Here is a 23,092-nt window from a genome sequence, read left to right on the forward strand (position 1 = left end):
CCTTCATGACCTGCTACATTAGCCTATATTAACAATTAAGAATCTGAAAATAGGAAGAAATGTTTTCCTCTAGGATCACATTGTTAGTCAGCAGCCAAGCTGGGAAAAAAAACAAGTGTGACTCCAAATTCTCTTTATTGTAACTCTTTAAAAAAAGTCTATATTGGGGCAACAACTGATAGATATAAAAATACAGCAAGAACCTTCTAGTGTCACAACAGACACTACCACCTTCTACTTTTCTCCTGCAGAATCTGTATGTTGCCACAATAAGATGTGACAACAATGGCCACCAAAATAACACAAGCAAAACATATTCTGAATAGATGCTTAAAATTCCACTTGGGTTTAGCATTTAAAGGCTTGCTTTGCTTAAAAGGGGTACACAAGCTCTCCACCTCAACGGATGGTGACAATCTTGATTCACTCCTACAAAACATTTGGAAAATTTCACCAAGAGAACACCATGTAAATTCAGACTACCACTCTTATTATAAATGCTAGCATCTGTTCTGAAGCAGAAATGCGGCACATATCCCCCAACTGTTCTGTATTAGCTCAGGAAAAAGAAAACTTACTGATCCAAGAAACAACAGATGAAAGAATCAAGTAATTCAATTATGAACTTTCAGTGAAAGGAAATAATTTACCATTTAAAAAGTTGCGCTGGTTTTCCAAAATTTGGTTAATTTCATGGATCCATAACTGGCGGACTCCTGGACTGGCAGAATGCAAAATAAAGGTTTCCGTGACATCGCCCGTCCTTGATGTTAGTGCAAATTTACATGGATCGCTGTCCACATTTTCCTCCAGGGAAAGGCAACTCACCTTCATGAAAGAAAAAGATAATTTATTTGTGCATTTTATGCGAAACATACCTCTAAAAATCTCTTAGGAGTTTAGAGTCAGATCTTCAAATGATAACTGTTCTTTCCTTCGGTAAAGTAATACCATGAAATGAAGGATTACAGTAAACTGAGGATTGGTGTACAGTTTACTGACACACTTGCCTGAACAATCTCCAGCTGGTCAGCATGGCCCAATGTTCTTCATCATCCCTCACTTTCCTTTCATGTTAGTTAAAAAGCTAAGCCTGCCAGGGAGCTCTACCACTGGCCCACACCAAAGGCTTCAGCTGCAGATACAGCAATTCCTTGGACCAGGTTGTTCAGCTAGCGCTATGAACAGGAGGCTCAGCCAGCAGACAAAGCACCAAGGTGAATTAGGGGAAGCAGGGTCCACCCAAAACACTTCATGAGGACGGCTGCTGGGCTCTAATATTATCAAGTTTTTTTGACAAGCTTGAAGTGAGGGAAAACGCTTTTTGTTTGAGGGAGAGCTGACACACCTAAGAAGGTCGCACTACTTACAAATATTATCTACATATTTGAATATCAGAAAGAATATATAAAAAGTTATTAAATCTATTTGCAATTACTTTGCTATGTGTTGTACACATAGCACAGAGCTTAAAACTAAATTCTTTGTGAACGCTTGTCCAGCTTTGTGCAAGAACACCTGTTTTCATATGCTTCATGTAGGTAGCATCAGATCCAAAGATTTCCATATATCATCAGAGTGAGAATAGATTTGGTATTTCAGGAAATAACTGACACCTCACTGTGCTCTATGATTGCACATCTAGATGTCACTAGTGACTCCCCACAGAATGAGAAACTGTTACCTTAGCAGAGTTTGTGCAGGGGACACAAAGACTCACACACAACAGTTACCTTGATACTGTTTTTAAACAAGAATCCGGGCATGGAGAAACCCTTCTTTTTATCTAGCAGCTCACTGAAAATGACAATCTGCTCAAAGAGGAAGACCCGTCTCTCCTTGCAGCGTGGCAGAAGTCCCGCATCCTGGTCTGTAACCAAGAATGTGTCCTGGAGCAGGAGCTTACCCTGGGCTACAATTTTACCCTAAATACAGAGGGAAGCAGAAACACATTTAGTGCAGTTCTTCATTTCTTTCCCCAATCAATCTTTTTGAGCAGATGCTCATGCCAAATAGCTTTCTATATTTCCCAACTTCCAACTGTCACTGACCATTATATATTCATTGTTCCTCCTATACACAAGACATTCTTGTGCCCTTTCTCAAAAAAGCAAACATCGTGAAGATAAAAAAACCCAACCAAACAAACCCCCCAAAAGCCACTCCCACCCTTTTCAATTCATACTCCATTTTGAGGCTTGGAACACTAAGGCTTTCATTTCTCTATTCTCAATAACTCTAACAGTTACTTATATATTCTTCCAGTGCCTTCCAGGGTGCTGAATAGGGGAAGAATTCAAGTTCATACCTGCATCACAGAATATAAAGGGCTTTGCAAGCAGAACTTGTGACTGTGGTCTGAAATGATACATACTGCTTCAACAGCCAATTTCCAGCTCTTCTAGACTTAGCAAAACAAGGAGAAAGATTACGGTTGCCTCACATACATTACTGAGGTCACTTAGGAACTCCTCCTTTGTCTACACTACTGAAATCAGGGCTGCTCACCTACTGACAACTGATTACTTCACTATTTTGCAAGCCTTTTTTAGTCAACAAGGGAGTTGCAATAACACCTGCACTTTCTAGATTTTGCAGAAGGACTTACCTAGTGTGACTGACATGGCAGGTGAAGTATCCCAGGAAAAAGTCCTTGACAGGGCTAAGACTTGATTTTTCATTCACTGCTTTTTGCACCAGATAACCAGATAATGAGGTAGCAACTCTACCTCATTTTCTCCCCACAACATTAATGGTTAATTTCTAGAGAACCTGACGAAATCTCTAAGCAAAACTCCAGCCAACTTACATCAAATCCTTGCAGGCGGCCAACATTCATCATGTCATTACACCGTTTTGGTACTATACACATGACCTCTACAGCTTTCTGTTCAAGACAAATAAAAAGTCAAAGCTTTATTTTCCAAATGAATTAGCAGCATAACATTTTGTTTAATTTGATATGGTTGCTTTAGAACAGAAATGCAGTAAGTAAACACTTGAAATCACATTCTCAGGAAGATCAGAAAAGGAAAGTAACTCTGCCAAAACAAGAGAAGTTCAGAGTTAAGAGAATTCATGTCACTAAGAGAAAATGTTTCAAGTACCTCTAGTTCTGTTGTGTCAAGATTAGCTTTTTTAGAATATTTGAGGAAGTCCTGAAAAAGAAAAAAATCTGAATTTACTATCCTCTGTCAGAATATGACAAACTGCAGAAAACACACAGAAAAATTTTATTTTTAATGTTTTAGTTTAAGATTTATTCACCATTTGGACTTAGCTCATACAAGAACTGTGTTACACAGGGTTGCTCTTGACTAAACACTTATGCGACATTAAAATGGTTGCAGGTGTAGACGCTGGGATCAGTCCCAACAACTCATATCACTTTTACATCTGAAAACAGTTGAGAGTTCTTTCTCCCGTTCATATGACACTGGTAAAAATTCTAAATATTTCCATATCTAAACATTTGGTCTCTTAAAAGAAGCAGCAAATTTCTGCCCAAGCCATTTACTGCAATTTTTATAACTAAACATTCTCAGAAAATAATCATTTGGTATTGCTTACAAATCTGGGTTCTGCTTGGGAGAAGGGTGGAAAAATATCAGCAATAATTAAAAAAGAAAACATAGCTATTAATACATCTATAACCTATCTGTTAACACATTCATCTCTACATCACTTTACCTTTAGTAACAGCTGGTATTTCATAATTCTCTGCACAGGTTTTATTAGCAAGTCCGTGAGCTGAAGTCTGTGGCCAAGGCGTTGCTTTAGATCCTGAGAGTTGTAAAACAAACGTTTTTGTTTGTTCAGTAATAAAGAACTTTGTTTTTGAGTTAAAAACACAGTATTCATATCAGTATATGGAGAGAGATATATACATATAGAAGGATGTATCAGTATTAATGGCAATCATACCAGAAATTGGCAAAAGTCAGAGCAGAATCTAATCTTCAGTTAGCAAAAGCTGGAGTCCTTCCCTTATCTGTATCACCTTTGTTTTCAAAGTATTCCACTCTGCAAGTATCTTTCATCTCTTTTTTTTGACAAGACTGCATAGTGAAATGTAATTTTTCAGTCACAGGTTGTATATAACCTATTTTCAACAGTGATCTCTGCTCATCCGAAATTGCCATTTCATGTAATATGCACTGGTAACTGCCTGGCCTAGGGTTAGTAAGGACAAGACTCTACTGATTAATTAATATCTTATACCTAAACTTTGGTTTTCATCTCTAGGAGTCTGTATCAGATTTGAGGAATTAGAACAGAAGTGGCAAGAAATTATAATTTAAAACAGCAATAATAATATCTGCTGCATTTCTTTGGTTGGTTGGTTTTTGGTTTGATCAACAGATCTGATAATGCTTATGATTTGCACACACCCTTCACCTGGCACATCCTCTCTCAGGAACTTACCTCAAAAAATGTATCAATGTATTCTGAGACGATGTGCTCAGACTTTGGTTTGTTTTGGCAGTAAACTATGTACATGTGCAACCTTCTCTCCTGGAGGAACAAAGACACAGAATGATACATCATTATCAAGAAAAACATGCCAGATTGAAATGGAGCATTATTTTAAGAAGTACAGCTGTTCAAAAGTATGAACTTAAAAAAACTTTGAGGAAAAGCAGTTACATATGCAGAAATTACAGATCTGAAAACACATTTATTTGAGAATATCATTATGATTTTAAAAAGGCAACACAAGTGAAAAATATTCCCACAGTTATAAATCCTCCTGAACAACAGGTGTTCAAGGATGATAGCTCGGCAGGTCCCACAATAAAGTTAAGTATGAAAATGGTTATCTTTTTCCTTTAGCAAGAGCAATGAGAGGTTGGACCAGATGACACCACAGTGGTCCCTTCTAACTTAACCATTCTGTGATTCTGTAATGCATGTAGTCTCTGAAATTTAATATTTTTAAATTTTATTTTAATAATCTGATTATTATTCTAATTTATTAGAATAATGACCTCCTCCTGTTTAGATTTACAGAATAGTTAAGAGAAACCTCTCGAGTACTCTGTTTAGTACAGTCTGTCCTACCGGAGTTTGAGTGCGGATGTAGGTGATGAAGCCTGGAAATGGCAGCGCTAGTATTTTTTAGCTCTGTTGCTTTATTTTGTGAAAGTGCTTTTAACAACAAAGCAACAAAGAACAAGAGAGAGAGAATAACTTCAAGATTCGTTCTTGGTTGCTGATCTTGCTGGTTAAGAAGTGCAGACATACCATACGTGTCACCTACTCCAAACTCTTTCCTATCACTTTGCTAGCATTGGTTTGCCGTTAGAGGCTTTGCTGCCCAGAGTACTGACCAGTGAAGACAAATGGTAATGAAAAAAATGAAGAAATAAGATGGAGATTGAAAAGGACACAGGACATAGATTAAGAGCAGGAACTGAATTGCTGTGTTCTAGCTAACAGTCAGGGTTTTCCTAGAGGATGCTGTAATAATATCACAGCTTGCCTTTTTATCTGAAGTGATAAAGGTGCCTTTCAAAGACAACTCAGTTACAAATAATACCAGGAGAAAGTAAAACAGCAATCAGAAAGAGGGACAATTACTTCCTACAGGTTTTGCATTTTGCCAGCAACAAAATTCTCAGAAGGGGGGAAAGAATACAGAACTAGACTGCACTGAAACTAGAAGGAAGAACGAGCCTCTTTACTATTTTTATATATTATGTTCTGTGGTACTGCATGGATACCTGGGATTAGAAGGCAGGTGTCATATGAAATGACAATTCCCTTGCACCAAAGTGTAACTGAATTGAGAAATGGGGTGCTCATTTATGTTTACTCCCCACACAAAGATATCAGGGACAAAAACTACAGCACTTATTTATAAGCTCTTAAAAACTCTCTCTCCATATCTTACAGTGACAAATACTGTACAGCACTTCCACTGTGTTGCACTTAGTAATCAAACATGTTGGGCAGTAGCAGCAATAGAGTTTGCCAAGGACGATGTTTGCACTTACATGCTTAACAAACAGGGATCCTAGCTTTTCGGGATCTTCAAGGCACTTTTCCAACTCTCCTAAAAAGAAGCTGAACATAAATAGAATAAGTACTTTTGTTGCTTTTGTGTTTTTTTTTTCCTGATAGCACACATTATAGCAACAGGTGTATATATATATATATGTATCTGTATAAATATATCTATATCTAGCAACTTTGCAAGGGAAGTGGTCTTACTGCAAGGCAAGACAATTTGTGTCCCATAACAGCAGCTTTGGATATTAATGTATGTCCAAAATTACAGTGTTAACAGTGTAATATTTTAATGTAATTTTTTAAATGGAAAACCCCCTAGTGTTCACTAATAAAATTATTTCATTTCATATATATTGATTCAAAGCTTTCTCCTTCCTAGTCTGAATGCCTGAGGTGCTAATATTGCTATGCTAACCCCTGGTAAGTTCTTTAGTCTGTATTCTTAGAGAGAAAACAAAGTCTCGAACAATGGAGATACTTCTTGTACTTAATACTATCCATACTAGAGATTCTCAGGTGAAGCACTTGTTTTATATATATATATAATATATATATATATATATATATATACATACATATATATATATATATATATGCATCCTTGTTTATAGATCTTCACACCAACGTTTGTAAGCTGAATCTACAACTCAAAGCACAAGACTAACTGTTTTTATCTGAATATTTGAGGAAATAAAACAATGTCTTGAAGTCAGTCTAATATTTTTTAGGTAGAATAGTTCAGCAGATAGTTTTCAAGTTAATACATACTCTCTGTGCCAGTCATAAATCTGGTGAATGTTTCCAAATACAATCTTGTCTTTGCCTTTCATATCATCAGGTACACCATCTTCCTTCATAAGTGCCATATAACCCTGCAACAATCCAAGTAAATTCACTGTGAACATTCTTACTCTTAAAAAAGTGAGCTTTCTTTTAATCCCCATTTTCCCAAAAGCTGTCCAAATTGCCCATGGCAACTGCTTGCTTGGGACACAAAACCAAAGCAAAAACCTGCTCTATAACATAGTATAACATTGAGCACAGACACAAAGTATCACAAATTGACTTGAGGCTGTCTGCACAACACTGCCCAGTGCTAGAAAAATGAATTCACTCCAGCTAATTTAGCCTGTGTGAACAGAACCAAAGCATGAAGGAAACTTCCACAACCCTTCTTCTTATTGTCTGAAGCAGTTGCAATGCTTTGCCAAATAGGGCTGCTACTGAGTACATGTCAGAGCTGCTGAACTGGTTTCTGTAGTGCTTTGCTCGATGTTTCTTATTTCAGTCATCCACACTAACCCTACACCAAACTATGCTGAGGAAGAAAGCAGCTGTACTGCCTATGGGACTGCAGTGCATGAACTACTACTTGCAGTATGAACAAAACAAACACAAAGAAGCTGAACATCAATTCTGTTAGCAAGCATTCCAGCTACAGTAATGGTCCTTTTACATTTTCCCATAGTCTCAGTCTATTTTTGGTATCTACACAGTCATGTCACCGAGCAATTCTATCATATAGTTAGAGCTGGGAGTATTTTAAATTTTGTAATATTCATGCAACTCTATTCCTTTTTTTTTTTTTTAAATACTTCTATTCCTAAATAGCCAGGTCTGGTTTTGGTTTGCCGAGTTTATGTTTTGATGTCTAGCATTTTCATCAGGAATTATTTTGTTAGTTACAAAAATACATCTATTCATAGCCTTCTAATGCACCCTTTAAATACTGTAAAAACACTTCTCACAATGCCAATCTTTCTTTCCTTCCTTCCCTCTAAAACAGAGTTTAAGAATTGAACATTCTTAGGCTGAAATTCACTGTCATGCTCATTCTATTTTTCCAAATGCATCTTGTTGGTATCTGAAGACTGAAGAGAGATGTGTGATGTTATGTCATTTTACAGTAGGGGAAGCTAGGAAGTCTAAAAGAAGTCTAGCAGTAGGAGAGGAAGGTGGACTTTAAAGTCCTGTATGCTGAACTACAATTTTTTTTTTTTTAAATTTGGTTGTGCTAAATAAAACCATCTAGCCTAAGATAATATTAGGCCAGAGGTAGTGATCCTAAAAAAATGACAAAGAACTACGCTCTTCAGAAGAACAACAAGGTGGACACAATAAGAGGAACCAAAAAGGGAATAAGATATGATGCAGCATTTCTAATACATTAAAAGCCTGCAGGAGGGAAAACTCAAAATGCAAACTCTCAAATTTCCAGTTTCTTCATGTGTTTTGTTTTGAAAAACATTGTGAGGTTCAAGCTGCACAGCTGGTTAGTATCATATTTTAAAAAAAAGAAGAAATCAGGAGAAAGTAAAACATCATACCTCAACTACGTAGCCCAGATCTCGCACATAATCTCGTTCTGTCTCCACTAATTCCTGTAAGACATAGCTACAGGGGAAGGAAAATGGTGAACATATATTAAAAAATTAAACACATTCCTCAAGAGGATTAATGGCACACAACTTCTTAGACATTTGCAGTCACATGTGTTTGATAGGCAGAACTGAAATGGAAGAATTATTGTACGTTGGTTCTAAGTAAGATACTGCTTTGACTTTGAAACTGGACAAGGTTTGCGTCTGTTTATCTAAAGTCAGATGTTTTCTTAAACATGACATTAAAATTAAACATTTAACTATTGTTTAAAATAAAATGCTATTATGTCTCTGGTCTGGAGACTCTTAACTATATGAACTGTTATTTCTACACACAGGTTTAAAAAATTTTGAAACTAGACATGTTTTTGTTCTACCATGGTAACAGTTTACTACTACATAAAGAAATAACGTGTGGGATGAAGCAGAACAAGGGGAATGACCATTTTTTTGAAGCCTAATAGTCTGTTGGACATTTAAAGATCAGCATCTTCCTGAATAAATAAGAGTGACACATGACAGAAGTTAAACACAGGTATGACTAAGATTAAAAATCACAGGAAATTGAAACTGCAACGAATGTCTGAGAAACATAACTACATGCTTGACACCTAATGCAAGTCTCCTCCCTTTCAGACTAACAGCTTCTGCTGCCAGTTCAAAATGGGCATTGTAAAAAAAAAAAAAAAGAAAATTGTAAAAAACTGAGTAAAGATGTGGTCTTACTGTCGTCTTTTTAAGGAGCTGGATTTCCTTTCTTCCATCTCATCAATGGGTGACGAGGAAGATAGAAGGGAGTTATCTGAAGGGTTAAAGGATGGACTGCTGCTGTCACCTTGATCTACCAACAAGGAACTTGGACGGTCCTCCAGAGCCTGAGAAGGTATTCAAGACAGTCAGCAACAATGATTTATTTCTCCTTTATTCACAAGACACATTACATGCAGCTGTATAAAGGAATCTATGGGAGATCAATTACTGTTATGTATCTTGGCAAAGCAGATTTCAAGCCTCCAGGAAACCAGCCAACACTATGGGTTTTCCAAGATAACAGCCTTATAGAAGCACATTTGGGATATGACAGTCTTTCCTTCACAGGAAAGAAAGGAGTTGAGTTGGTTTAAGCAGCAATGGTTAAAAGTCAGAGTATCCTGCTCAGGATGTAAGTATTTTTATGGGGAAAGATACACAGATGTGCACTCATTGCCAAGGATTAAATTATATTTGTCGCATTTGAGTTCTGGCATATACAAGTTACTTCCAATAATAAATAAAACATCTTTAAAGGAGGTTTTTTCAATGTTACATTTTTAACACAACAAAGTAGCATTCTTTGTAAGACATTTTGTTTATCTCATTAATTAGCCAAAATAGTGACTCAGTAAAGAAAATAATGACTTCTACACCATCAGTGTTGCTTGTGAGCTTCATGACAGTTCGGATCTTAGGAAAGAGTCCCTGTATCCCATGCCAAATATACTGTTTCCTTTGCATGGACCTCACAGGCTTCTGTTTGTACAAAAGATGTAGAAGCAATGGGAGAAATAACACAAATAACTTCTATGAAGTATTTATTGGATTTTTTTAATTCAGGTTCATAATCTTGGATCAAGCTACAGTTAAACATCACATTTTCCTTGCATGTGATACAGCTTTTAATGCAAGACACATTTACTTCACCAGGGTGGGGTTCAGCTGTAATCTTTTTTCTTTTCCCACAAAAAGTAAAAAAACCAATAATGATATGACTGGCCCAAAAACCAGGGGAAGCTGACCCTTGGCTAAAATTGTGAAATGAGAACATCTCCACCAGGGACTATATGCATGGACCATTAGGTTATATACACTGCTGGGCAGCCTGCAAGACACACGGACTACCAAACTTCCCATTAACAAAAGACTGTGTTGAATTTTCTCATAGATTACTTCCTATTCACTGTTCTGGTGCAAGAGAAGTAAAAAGCACAACAGCGTGTGTACAAAATGACCCGTCCATTACCCCAGAAAGTGATTTTTGAAACAGGCAGCAAGTTTTAAAAGTCAGTGGAAAGAATGTAGCTTTTCTTTGAATAGCAAGTTGGGACTTGAAGACACAACTTCCTTAGACACATGCATCTGCTAGTCAGCCTCACCATTTTACTTTTGACGAGCTCTTCAATTGCACTGACTAGTTCTGCAGCACTGGGTGTCTCGGAGCTGGTCGGCCGCACCAATAATCGAGATGATGTCTGTGCAATGACAAAAAGGAAGGAAAATCCCAGAGTTACCCTGGTACTTGCTCAAGGATCAAGAGACCTCCTTCACTTCTCTGTCAGACAAAGGTACCTGACAGTAACTGTCAGTATACTATAACACTAAGATCATCCCTTCCAACAAGTAAACCCCATAGAAGGTAAAGGTTGTGACAAAAATTCCTGTTCCTACATGCAATAGAAGTCAAAGAAGTATCTTTCCTTTTGCTGATGATAATTCCTGACAAATAGCTAAGCTATAAAAGCTGCCTGAGTTGACCCAATGGAAAACCAACAGTTTGTTAGCCTATTTTACTGCTACTTAAACAAAGCAACAACTGCAGAATGGTAAGAGAAACCAAGAAGACTTGAAATAAATGAGAAAGCATTACTACATTAAGAAAAAATACACCAGTAACTCGGGGGCATTTACTTTTCTAAAGGAGCTGGAGTATACTGCCCAGATTCAGATGGGAAATTGAGCTCACCATTCCTTGTGCCATCCATTTTCCCCAATGGTATGTGTAGAGCACAGAAGATCTCTGGCCTCATAAGCTATAAAATGCCAGTTTATAGATACAACTGAAGGTAAAAGGTGTTCACAGTAAAGGATTCTGGGAGAAGGCCATTAAATTCAGCCTCAGTAATCTGCAAACAGGAGTTGTTTGCATATTACATTTGCCATTTAGTAACTGGAAAGTGGAATCGGTGTAATATGAAGTTTACTTCATATTACAAACAGCACAGTGAACATCATGTAGCACAGGGTAAGCTGTCCTGCAAATGTTTTCAACAAATCAGACAAAGAAATGGTACGTATAATGACTTCACACAAGAGGTTCTGCTCAAATCAAGCATGGGTGTAACAAGACTCCCCATAAGTAAATTAAAAAAAAAAAAAAAAGAATAGACAGATTTTAGGTAGTTTGCCTTGTATTTGCCTTATTTGGAAAGGAAAACAGGAGTTGGGTAAGCAAAGGAAATACAAATAACTTTAAACGGAAAGATACGGGAACTGAGCCAAAGCAGAGACAGAACACAAGTCAACATAATGCTGCATCAGAGTTTACAAAAAGAGAAAACAAAAAGCGAAAATAATTAGTTTCATATTAACACAACTGATCTTGAAACTTTAATACAGCTTATCCAAAAATTAAATGCAAACAACTTGTAAACTGCCACCAAATGCACACATGACGTGTGCAATGATTCCGCTGAATGGAAGAATGTATACTGTGCAGATGAGCTCTTAGGGGAGAAAATGGTTGTGTTATTTAATGATATTAGACAACTCAGCATGGCCTAGCACATGATGCTTGCATGAACACAAAAAACTTTGGAATCCCACAGCTAGCCTGACTTTTAGGCAATTACATGCCCCTGAATCTGACCATTGACCAGGTTTTCCAAAGCTGTGCTTGTACGTGGGTTTTCACTTTGGATGTAGAGCTCAGCTTAGTCTTACAAAACACTGTCAGTGCTGGAATCTGAATCTGGTCGTGGTCCCTTCTCTCTCTCTTCTGGGATATAAGAGGTGTGAGTGCTGTAAAACTTCAGAACTGTTTCGTTTCTAGTTCATGTGATTATATCACATATTATCTGAAGAAGAAGGAGCTGCATACATGAAGTCTGCCTGCAGACTGTCCTGATGATGTACTATGGGAGCAAAGTACACCCCTTGCCCAGAAACCAAGGAAAGGTGGAGGGAGCAACTGAGCTCACACAGGCTAGGGCCCATAGCAAGCTGGGAGAGCAAGGAGAAACCCAGCAAGCAGGGAGTTTCCAGCACTGAGTATAGACAAGAAGCTCTAGAGAGGAAGAAATGCTTGCAGGGAGGCACAGAGGAAAGCCAAGTCTCTGAGGTCACTGAAAGGTGGAGACATTCCTTGGGATCCAGAGGAGATGAGCAACCCAAAAAACCACTCAGCACGGCAGGAATGTGAAGGAGGACTCCACCCAGAAGGCAGACAACTAGGAATTTGTTTGCAAACCTTTTATTAATCAGGAACTCTATCAATAGAGTCAACTACCTTCTAGTGTGTAAAACTTGGCTTCTCACTTCTGCACTCCAATAAAGCATTTGCTTTAGGTACTAGAAGTTGGTGGCATGTGGACTTCAGGGAGGCACACACAGCCTCCCAGGTTGCCTCATGAGAGGACTTTTTTGCCCCCCACCACGCAGGACAGATATTGCATAACAACAGCAAATTGCAGAAGAATCACTATTTACATACTTTGAAAAACTATGGTGTAATATTAACATTACCAAATTTTAACTTCATGGAAGTCTTCTCTAAAATGTAGTTCAAGCTACTTTAAAAACTTTCCCAACGTGTTTTTACTGTAGTGGGTGCATGTTAACTGCTTAAGAATTGCTGCTGCTTTTGTCTGGGAGAGAGTTAATTTTCTTCACAGTGGCTGGTATGGGCTATGTTATGGATTTGTGCTAAAGAAAGTGTTGATAATATAGAAATGTTTTTGTTATTGCTGAGCAGTGCTTACACAGAGCCAAGGCCTTTTCTGCTTTCTGTACCTCATTGCTGGTGAGGAGGCTGGAGGTGCATGGGAAATTGGAAGGAGACATAGCTGGGAGGGGTGACCCAAATTGATCAAAAGGATATTCTATACCATAGGACATTATGCCCAGGATATAAAGTGGAGGAAAGAAGGAGGAAGTGGTGGGGACGTTTGAAGTGACAGTGTTTGTCTTCCCAAGTCACTGTTACACGTGATGGGGCCCCGCTCTCCTGGGGATAGCTGAACACCTGCCTGCCCATGGGAAGCAGTGAATTAATTCCTTGTTTTACTTTGCTTGCATGCATAGTTTTTGCTTTATCTCAATCCACAAGTTTTCTCCCTTTTACATGTCCCATTCTCCCCCTGATCCCACTGGTGGGAGAGTGAGCAATCAGCTGCATGGTACTTGGTGGCTGGCTAGGGTTAAACCACAACAGAAGTGAAATTAAAATTTACTGTGGATTGAAAGCTACTCAAAGCCTCTTACTCAACTGTGGTAAGGGTTTGCACCAGAAATACACTAGTGAGTAGACACTAATTTACAAGCATATCCCCTCACATAACTGTTCTTGCTATGTAAAGAATTATATAATCAAATTAACTTTTCTCTGGAGAACTTTTTTTAATACTTGTGTATCAATTTTTTTCTGTCACTGAAGGGACACACAAATATGACAGCGCATCAGCAGGAACTTAAACATATTTCCACCACCGTTATTTTCATCCTATTTCCAAATCTCGAACTGAGATTGTTATATTCTAGCAGGAAAACATTCTCTCAGGTCGAAAGGCGGGCCTATTTTTGCTTGTTTTGTTTCAGGAATATTTCCCCACATATTAACTCTCCAACTCATACGTTACACTTTTTCAATTCAGAAAACACATAGGAATTAAAAACACATAGAGCATAGGAACCAGCCATTTTGATCCTACAAACGATATTCTCAGGGATGAGTCAGATTCCCACTGAAAGGAAGTCTTTTTAAAGGAATTAAAAACCCAAAAATAAGTAAGATCAGCCAAAGTTATGAACAGCATCTGTATCACTGAGAACAGAGAGGAACCAGTCACAAAATTCATTAACAATATTCAGTGCTGTAGATTGCAAAGGTTAAAAATTTTAAGGAGCAAAATGGGAAGAAAACAGGAATGTGTATATTTGTTGCACAAGCCCAGATTGTTTCCCTTATAAAACCCTCTATTTCCAGGCTTGATACTTGTCCCCTAAACATGTGATCCAGGTTGAAAACAGAAATAAACCCCCTCAATGTATGAACGTCATAACATCAAAGAAAAGTAGAAGATACGTAGGGAAGATTTCCTTCATGCAGTTACTATCTACATGTAAAATCTCATTACTGATGGAAAATTTTTACCCTCAATTTTAATGTGCCTTTCTTTGTAAAAATCAGCTGGATTATGTGCTGGTTTTCGCTGGGGTAGAGTTAAATTTCTTCACTGTAGCTGTGTGGAGTTGTGTTTTGGGTCTGTGCTGGAAATGGCGCTGATAACTCAGGGATGTTTTAGCTATTGCTGAGCAGAGCTCACGCAGCACCAATGCCTTTTCTGTTTCTCACCCCACCCCACCAGTGAGGAGAACGGCAGGGCACAGAGAATTGGGAGGGGACATAGTCAGGACAGCTGACCCCAACTGACCCAAAGGATATTCCATACCATATGGCATCTTACTCAGCATATAAAACTGGTGGAAGAAGAAGGAAGGGGGGACGTTTGGAGTGATGGCATTTATCTTGCCAAGTCACCATTACATTTGATGGAGCTCCACTTTCCTGGGGACGGTTAAACACCTGCCTGGACCATGGGAAGGGGTGAACAAATTCCTTGTTTTGCCTTGTTTGTGTATGCAGCTTTTGCCTTCCCTATTAAACTCTCTTTATTTCTACCCATGGGTTTTCTCACTCTTCTGATTCTCTTCCCCATCCCATGGAGGGAGGGAGCAGTGGCTGTGTGGGGCTTAGTTGCCAGTTGAGGTTAAACCAGGACAAGTAATACCCTTAGGTGGTAATTCCTTTCTCATAGGCATCCCCCTTCCCCCCCCAAAAAAAAAGAATAAAAGGTAGGATTATAAAACAATTAGATTCTAATCATTAAATATAGCACCAGTAAAAGAGATGTAAATTGGTCTGTGAGCACACAAAGTAGCCCATTTTCACATTTAAAGGGACAGTACAAAAATTTCTACAGTTCTGCTTTTAAGATAGAAAAGCATTTAATTCATGCTCTTTTCACAGAACATCCTTTTAATGTTGTCTAGAGTGGCATAGTGATTACTTCTGTCTTCCATAAAGCTGTATTATGTACAATTTGGAGACCTTCAAGAACAGAAGAAAGATTTGTGCAAACAGAGGTTATCTCAACATGTAAAGCCTTCCCTCCTACCTTGTCATCCTGGGAGTCGGGCTGGAGAAGACTGTGTTGCTGAATTGCCATCGGAGGAGGAAGTGGTACAGCATCTGCTCCCTCTTCACCTTCCTCCTCTCCACAGCTCTGCATGCCTGAAGAGGATGACTTGGACAGAGTGCCACTGCTCAGCCCCTCATTTCGACCTCTCTGTAAAAAACATCAAGATATTCAAGCTCTGATATCTTCTCAACAGCATGAAGCTTGTCTTAAGTCTGTTATATAGTTTCAGCCCTCTCCCAAAAAGTCAAGATGCTCCTATAAACACAGCAGGATCTCCTCCTTAACAGAGGGGGAAAATGCAAATGCCAAAGACAGTTTTCAATCTTTGGTAAAAGCAGACGGATTGAGACACTAAGAACAAGACATTCAGCTTGAAATTTACTATAGGAAAGCATTATCAAAGCCATGCTTTCTTTCCAATTTCAGTTCTGTAATCTTGCTATGTATCATAGGAAAAAAAAACCTGCTATCGCTACATGAAGTATTTTGTTAATTATCCTTTCTGTCCCCCACAAGGAACTATGATTTCAAGTACCCAAAGTTTGTGTAACCGATCTTGCAGGATAATTCATCTATCTTTACAGGAAGACAGCATAGATGGTTATTGGTTTTTCCTGACTTTAAGGTTTTCCCCTCACTCACAGAACTGCAGAGTAACAGATACTTCCATAACAGTGCTGCAAGTGCAGCACAGAGGGTCTCTTTCTACAGTCTGACATCCAAGGACAGAGGCATTCATTGCTCATTCCTAAGCAACATCTCTCGACTCACTATGCTCCAAGTCTCTAGTCTCTTCTTTCCCTAGATTCATTGTATAATATCACTAATATTCCAAGCTTGTAGCAAAATATGTTGTGAGGAAAAGAAAACAATGCAACACATTAAAAATTGAGGATCTGCATGGTAAGTACCAAAACTGGTAGTCACGACTCAATCCTGGTAAAAAGGAATAAGTGTATAGCATGCATCTAGCTCTGCCCTTGGAAGCAGTAAGATGACATTTCAGCCTGAAATGTTGGTTTGTAACAAAAAAGAATTTGGCTCTTGTCTGCACCTAACTGGAGGATGGCTTTGTTCATACAGAGTTCCAGGCTTAGAAGGAGGGGCACGTGCTTGTAGGAGGAAGGGAAGCCCTCAGTAGATGTTGTTGGTGGCAAAGTTTGGAACAGTTCACAGTTTTCCTCCCTCCAATGAAAACTGCCATGCATACTATTTGACTAATGGTAACTACCTTTTAATTCAAAGGGTCAGTAATTTTTCTGTGTTCTGACTCTTAATCAAGGTGTAAATACAGCTTTAAGCAGCTAAGCAGCTCTCCCAATATCTTCCCTGACCCATCACCAAGAAAAAGAGAGGAAGTACAAAATGACCTGATTATTCCCAGACCTTGAAGCACCTTTGTTCACAAAGGCGCTTTCCGAATTAGGATAAGAGAGCAAAGCCAAAGAACAACTTTTTACTCTCCCATTTCTCTTTTTCAATTAGAGATCCTTCACAGAGCTTAACTAACACTCTCAATGCAGAGGGCACAAACTGTCCCTTGCACAGTACTTATGCAGAGTATAGTAGTCAACAAAAATGAGCACAGGGCACATACTACTTTGCTCCACTGCTGGACAGTCAACTGAGGAGACAACTTTCACCTGACAACATTAGTTCTTTGAAAAATATAAAAACAAGTCTTGGGAAGCTGCCCTGAACACTTACCTCTTCAATGGTTTCGTCTTGTGGGGTTGCTGCACTATCATCAGAGTCCTTCTGAGAGCCCGCATCGGCACTTTTACGAACCTCTCTACTCTTCTTATGCTTGTGGGCCAGTTTTTTGACATGCCCATCTGCTTTTCCACTGCTAAGGCGCCTCACAGGACTGGTAAGCCATTTCCTCAACGTGTTGCCAGGGCGCTTGGGGCCTGGGGAGCTCTGAGCACCAATCATGTGGGCCTGAAGTGATGTTACTGAAGCAGGAGGACTGGCATCATTGCTGGAGACTGAAAGGGAGTCTGGAAAAAGAACAAGGAGGGCATTTTAAAGCTGAAACACAGGCAAATAAGAAACAAGGTAAATGGATGTATGTGATAACAGATATCAGATTGGATGTACGGACAAATCAATCAGATTATTTGGAGGTAATCTGGCCTTTAATGACACTACAACTATCAGTGTACATGCTGCACGTGGCTGTCCATAGACAAGCTTGTAACAGTCAAGCTTCATTAAGTTGCTTCTGCCTCAATTATAATTCATACTTCCCACTGCTGATACTTATTTGATAGTGAATTATACTTTCCATATGTCATCTAACTTTATGGAAGGATATGCTTGTTTTATCTTTTAATGTTTACTGCTTTGAGCAAAGACACGAAGGGTAACTATAACTGCCTAAGTAAATAATTTTTCAAACACTAAATTCAATTACAAATGCTCCAATTACTTTCATTATTTATTTATTTACCCGGCCCTTGGGACAAAAGGAAGAAGAAACCAGAAGAGAGTTAAATGTCTGTCTTTTGCTTAAATCTTCTCAGACTTTTGGCTTTGTTTTGTTTGCTTTTTAAAAAGGCACAGAACAATGTTTAAAAGCCCACTTGCTGAAATCTCAGGATCAGCAGTAGTTCTCAGCATGACATGCTTGAAGTACTGTAATGAAACAAAGGATACACTTTTCTCAAGTCACAGTTAAATGTGCATGAGGTCAAGAATATTCCCACCGAGGTTCCTGTCACTTGAACAGGACTGTATGCTTACAGTGAACCTCCACTGGTTACCTATTGTGAGACTAGGTTTCCTTTTTCCCCATGCAGCACAATGCTTTTCCCCCCAACAATCCTCTTTTCCTAAAAACATACTTTTTTGGCAGGGGGGGAAACATTCTTGTAACACCACTCCTATAAATATTATTTACCACTAGGGTATTAACAAGATTCTCGTAGGTTGTCAAATATGGGGGTTTTTTCCCCTGTGCGTGCACTTTTGCAGACAGATAGTTTACAGAAGGATGACATAAATAATGTTTTGTTGAATGTTGCTACGCTGGGAGTTAAATGCAGTGCTTGTATTCCTTCTTGAAGCTTGACACAGATGTTCAGGTCACCTCGTCTGGCAGCTTTTCCCTAAGAGGTGCACTGCCAGTCTGACCAGAGATAGTTTGAATTTTGCAGAATAATATGGACACACTGATGTACTAATACACTTCATCATAAACACCCAAATATTTTGATCCAAGTATGTGAGTCTGTTCCGTTTCCACAGAGCACTAAGCGTAAATCATGGTTTGGAACAGAGATGGGGAAAGAGACACAAAACATGAAAATAAGAAATTAGGGCTTTTTATTTTTCCTGCACTATTCAAGGGCAGTTTCAAAACTGTTCCAAAAAGGGCATCCTTTCCTTGGAATCCCAAATTGTGTTCTGTCATGCTGTTTGCAAAAATTTTTCTCTATTCCAATAAAACCCATTGCATGTCACTATTAAGATACACCAGTTCTCATGCCAAGAACATCTGTAGCTTATAGCGTTATGAACACGTACATAATAATTGTGTTAACCACCCCTTTTCATTGCTTCCATAAAGCAGAAGATAAACTTTATAAAGCATACTTTCAGTCTAACAAGCTAGCTGCTAACACTTTAAAATCAGGATTCATCTATAGAATTATCTTCTAGTTGTTGTGCACACAGGTAGGGAGAGTTCCTCATGTCATTAACCTGGTTTCAAGGCTTTAAGTAATGGGTACTACAGAGCTACACCAGTTTGTCTCTAAATCATGGGTTAGCAGTGCTACAGAATTGCCACATTATTTTCTTGTTGAAGTGGAAAACATAAGGAAGAAATTAATTACTTATAACAATGGTTTTCAACTTGCAATCCGAGTATCCCTCAAGGCCCCTGGATTACTGCTAAAGGGTTATCAGCACATATGCAAGAAAAGCAAGCTTACTAGAAATCAGCGTCCACATCATGACAGATTTTTTACTTCATTAAAAAAGAAAGTGATCTGCTTATTAAAAAAATTCCAAACAAAACTTGCAACCATCTGCAAGCTCTCCACAGGAATCCAAACAATCTCCTATTAAACCTCTGTAAGAAGTCAGATTGACTATTCTTTCACCAAACTTAACTTTACCTTTACTCTATCGGGCATTTTAGTTGTTATCAGATGCCTTGTTTCACAAATCATAGCAAACATCAGTTGATGGATATTTCAATAAACAGCCCTCTGCTAATCTGCTAGTGTAATACAGAAGATGAGAAAACGGTGCTGGTGTTCTTGTAAATAAGTTTTTTAAAGCACAAACTAAATGACTTGTTTTCAAGATTCCAAAGCTTGAAGATGTTATAAACACTCAGCCAAGTTTTTCTTTCATTTGTATATATTTTTCTGCTCAGTGATGGTTCATACAAGGTTCCTTCCATACAAATAAAATAAGAGAACATTCACTTGTTTATATAAGAAGAAAAAAATAAGCCTTTGCAGAAGTTCACCATATACTGTTTTGTATTTTTGTATCTGTTGCATTTTTTTCTGATTACTCCTTTCTAACAAAAAGGCAGCATGGTGGTGCAGTAACTGATTGCATAAGATTTACTTTTATATAAACATTCCTACCTCTAAGCATGTAACATGCCTGCAGTTAATAAACCCATTTTTCTTTTTATAAAAAGTGTGCTCCACCTCCTCAAATTCTCACACATCCCTTTGACAATCTACACTTACCAACTACCAAATTTCTTTTAAAATCAAGCAGTACAGGGCAGAGCCCCTGAAACTGTGGAAGACAAATATTTTAATTTGACTGTACTTTTGTGGTACCACTCCTGATCTTAACCCTAGTTGGCCAAGAGTTTGTGGGCAGGGGGAGGGAAGAGAGCACGAAATACATACACTCTGCTCAAGTGAAGAGGATCTAAGAGACAAAACAATGTTAGCTAGACATGTTTCGCAGCACATACTTTAGCCATATCCTCCCACACAACATTAGTTTTCATTTGGTGTGCAGCATGTAACTGCTTCTTATCTTCTCTTCTGCATGATTTAATATGAAATACTCACTGGAGTATTATTAGGGCTTCAGGGAATCATAAAAGCAGACATAAGTGTAAGCAGTACACCAAAATGATAGCACTGTTCCACTTTGCTCTTTAAAGCATGAAAGCTCCAGGGGAGAAGGAAAATCACAGAGGTTGGGGACCTCTGGAGATCATCTAGTCCATGCCCCCTGCTAAAGCAGGCTCACCCACATCAGGGTGTATGGGATTGTGTCCAGGCAGGTTTTGAGTACCTCCAGAGAAGGAGACTCCATGACCTTTCTGGGCAGCCTGTTTCAGTGCTCTGCCACCCTTACAGTAAAGTTCTTCTTCATATTCAGATGGACCTTCCTATGTTTCAGTTTGTGCCCGCTGCCCCTTGTCCGGTCACTGGGCACCACTGAAGAGTGTCTGGTCCCATTCTCTTGAAACCCACCCTTAATATACTTGTATGCATTGTTAACACCTCTTCTTAAAATAAATAAAAATACTGCATTGCCATAAAAGCAGCAGCCTAAAGATCATTTTTTTTAAAAACTAGCATTAAAAAAAAAAGAGGTTTAGAATCACCAGTGTTAACCTGAATGGAATACCAACCCACTAGCCTCTTCAGAGATCAGACCTGATTTTTTTTGCCCCTCTTTAAATTTGCAGAAAACATCCCCACAGCCTCATAGTTGAGTTAACACTCACTAGAAATATTCCATGCTAGTATTTTCCAGTGAGGCCCTTTACTATCTATTTTCTCATCCCATCCCAGCTGACAGGAGTCCAGATTCTCAAATTACTTACTCCCAGGACCCCAGTAACAGTCATGTACAAAACCTAGGTGCTCGAGTTCATACATTTATGTACAGGCATTGCCAGATCCAAGCATTAGGGCATATCAAATCCAATACAGGCGTTTTCAAGAGCACCAAAAGAGCTTTCACCCTCCCTATGAGAACAGCCACATGGCTGTGTCTTATTTCTCCCTGTCCCATCACTATATTCTACTGCTGTCTATATAGGGATACAGACTTGGTTTGATTACCATGCTTGGGATTGTTTACATTAAATTGGCTTTGTTTCCTTTATGACTACACAGAAAATTGTTTTTCTAGGGTTGCTCAAGAATATTTTATCACTAAGACACGCTAAAAGGAAAAAAGGAATATTCAGAATTCAACCAAGAACAACATGGAATTTTAAAACCAAAACAGATGGAAGAAATTTGGGGTATGCTAACCCCAACTGTGTTTCAAGTACAGCAAACTTTCTAGTGAGCATCAGATTCCCGTTTAGAAAAAGATAAATGCAACAGATGGACATCTTGGAGAGAAGAAAAACCCAACACACATATAATGATCACACACAGCAACAGCAATCCAACAAGAAACCACTGAATTAATAAAGTCACTACTTGTTCGAGTAAAGAAATTTTGCAATTCAATAAAGTATTTTAAAAAACCTAATGGATGGGTTTTGTTTTATAATTCATAGCCTCAATAAGAAAAGAAGGCATTTAACTGCCGTTTCTCGGAAAGTAAAAACCACATATGTTGCTCTGGTGGTGAGGTCAGAGAGTTCATTCAGAGTCCATAAATATATTTTTGAAGCTAAAGGGCAGGCAGCATGGGTTCTGACCCCCTCAAACTAGGAGATAAAGTTACCTGGAACAAACAGGAAAATTTTGAAACTGGAAGGGAAATGGGAATTCTCATTCTAGTCCCAGCTTTTTTAACACTAGAAACATGCACATCTGTGATTAATAAACTGTTTTTTTCCCCTAAAAAATAAATCAACCATGTTAGGCTAGTTGATGACTTGAAAGGCTCTGCTTCACATTAACTATTTCCATATTGCTGTTTTTTGAGTTTTAGTGCAAGGGGCTACAAAAACCCTGACTCTTTTACCTAGGGAATCAAACCAAGTCTGTTTAATGCCTGCTCTGCACTTCTAAACCCAAAATGCTCCAAAATAAAAAATAAGAACATTGCATCGTCTCTGGATTGTGAAACAGAGATGGGGCAAAGACTGAAAAATGGAGCAAAGCAAACTTAGCAACCTCAAATGGCATGTCACACTTCCACTGCAAATCTGCCATCCACCATGAATTTTAAGGACCACCCCCCAAAAAACAGCCTAGAAAACCCATCAGAAGCAATTAACCAGCTGATCAGTAAGATTTGGTGCATGTACATTATCAGTATTTGGGGACAGGAGCTGCTTGTTGGTCAAAAAACAGAGAGCATGATCTACACTGATGCACTTGCAAGTTTAACATGCAAGGTGGAAACAGGTCAAGTTCAGTGATCTCCCAAGCCCACATCTACCTGCAAACACACACGCTCCAATCTGAGCCAAGCCAACATATCATCAAAGAAAGCAAAGATAGTTTACAAGCATCTAATGACAAAAGTCTAAATGCCACCCACGTACACAGTGATCACTTGTTATTAGATGAGATGGGGAAAGTTTGAAAAAAAACAGTGCAAGGATTATTTTAGTCATGGACACAG

General features: G+C 38.6%; 1 protein-coding gene across 2 annotated transcripts in view; it reads right to left on the reverse strand.

The window, feature by feature from the left end:
• The window catches only part of TRIO (trio Rho guanine nucleotide exchange factor), a 178,903-nt gene that overhangs the window by 17,855 nt on the left and 137,956 nt on the right, over nucleotides 1–23,092 (reverse strand). For both annotated transcript variants that reach the window (XM_029965287.1, XM_029965288.1), the window contains exons 34-46: nucleotides 17,273–17,565; nucleotides 15,542–15,712; nucleotides 10,526–10,621; nucleotides 9,120–9,268; nucleotides 8,340–8,406; nucleotides 6,781–6,884; nucleotides 5,997–6,066; nucleotides 4,426–4,515; nucleotides 3,691–3,783; nucleotides 3,108–3,158; nucleotides 2,810–2,887; nucleotides 1,734–1,925; nucleotides 651–828 (exon numbers count right to left, since the gene is read on the reverse strand). In XM_029965287.1, coding sequence (XP_029821147.1) covers nucleotides 651–828; nucleotides 1,734–1,925; nucleotides 2,810–2,887; nucleotides 3,108–3,158; nucleotides 3,691–3,783; nucleotides 4,426–4,515; nucleotides 5,997–6,066; nucleotides 6,781–6,884; nucleotides 8,340–8,406; nucleotides 9,120–9,268; nucleotides 10,526–10,621; nucleotides 15,542–15,712; nucleotides 17,273–17,565 — 1,632 coding nt within the window. The remainder of the gene's footprint in view (nucleotides 1–650; nucleotides 829–1,733; nucleotides 1,926–2,809; nucleotides 2,888–3,107; nucleotides 3,159–3,690; nucleotides 3,784–4,425; nucleotides 4,516–5,996; nucleotides 6,067–6,780; nucleotides 6,885–8,339; nucleotides 8,407–9,119; nucleotides 9,269–10,525; nucleotides 10,622–15,541; nucleotides 15,713–17,272; nucleotides 17,566–23,092) is intronic.

The sequence above is a fragment of the Manacus vitellinus genome, unplaced genomic scaffold (genome assembly GCF_001715985.3).
Source record: "Manacus vitellinus isolate BGI_N305 unplaced genomic scaffold, ASM171598v3 scaffold_96_pilon, whole genome shotgun sequence".
In the NCBI taxonomy this organism is placed as follows: Eukaryota; Metazoa; Chordata; class Aves; order Passeriformes; family Pipridae; genus Manacus; species Manacus vitellinus.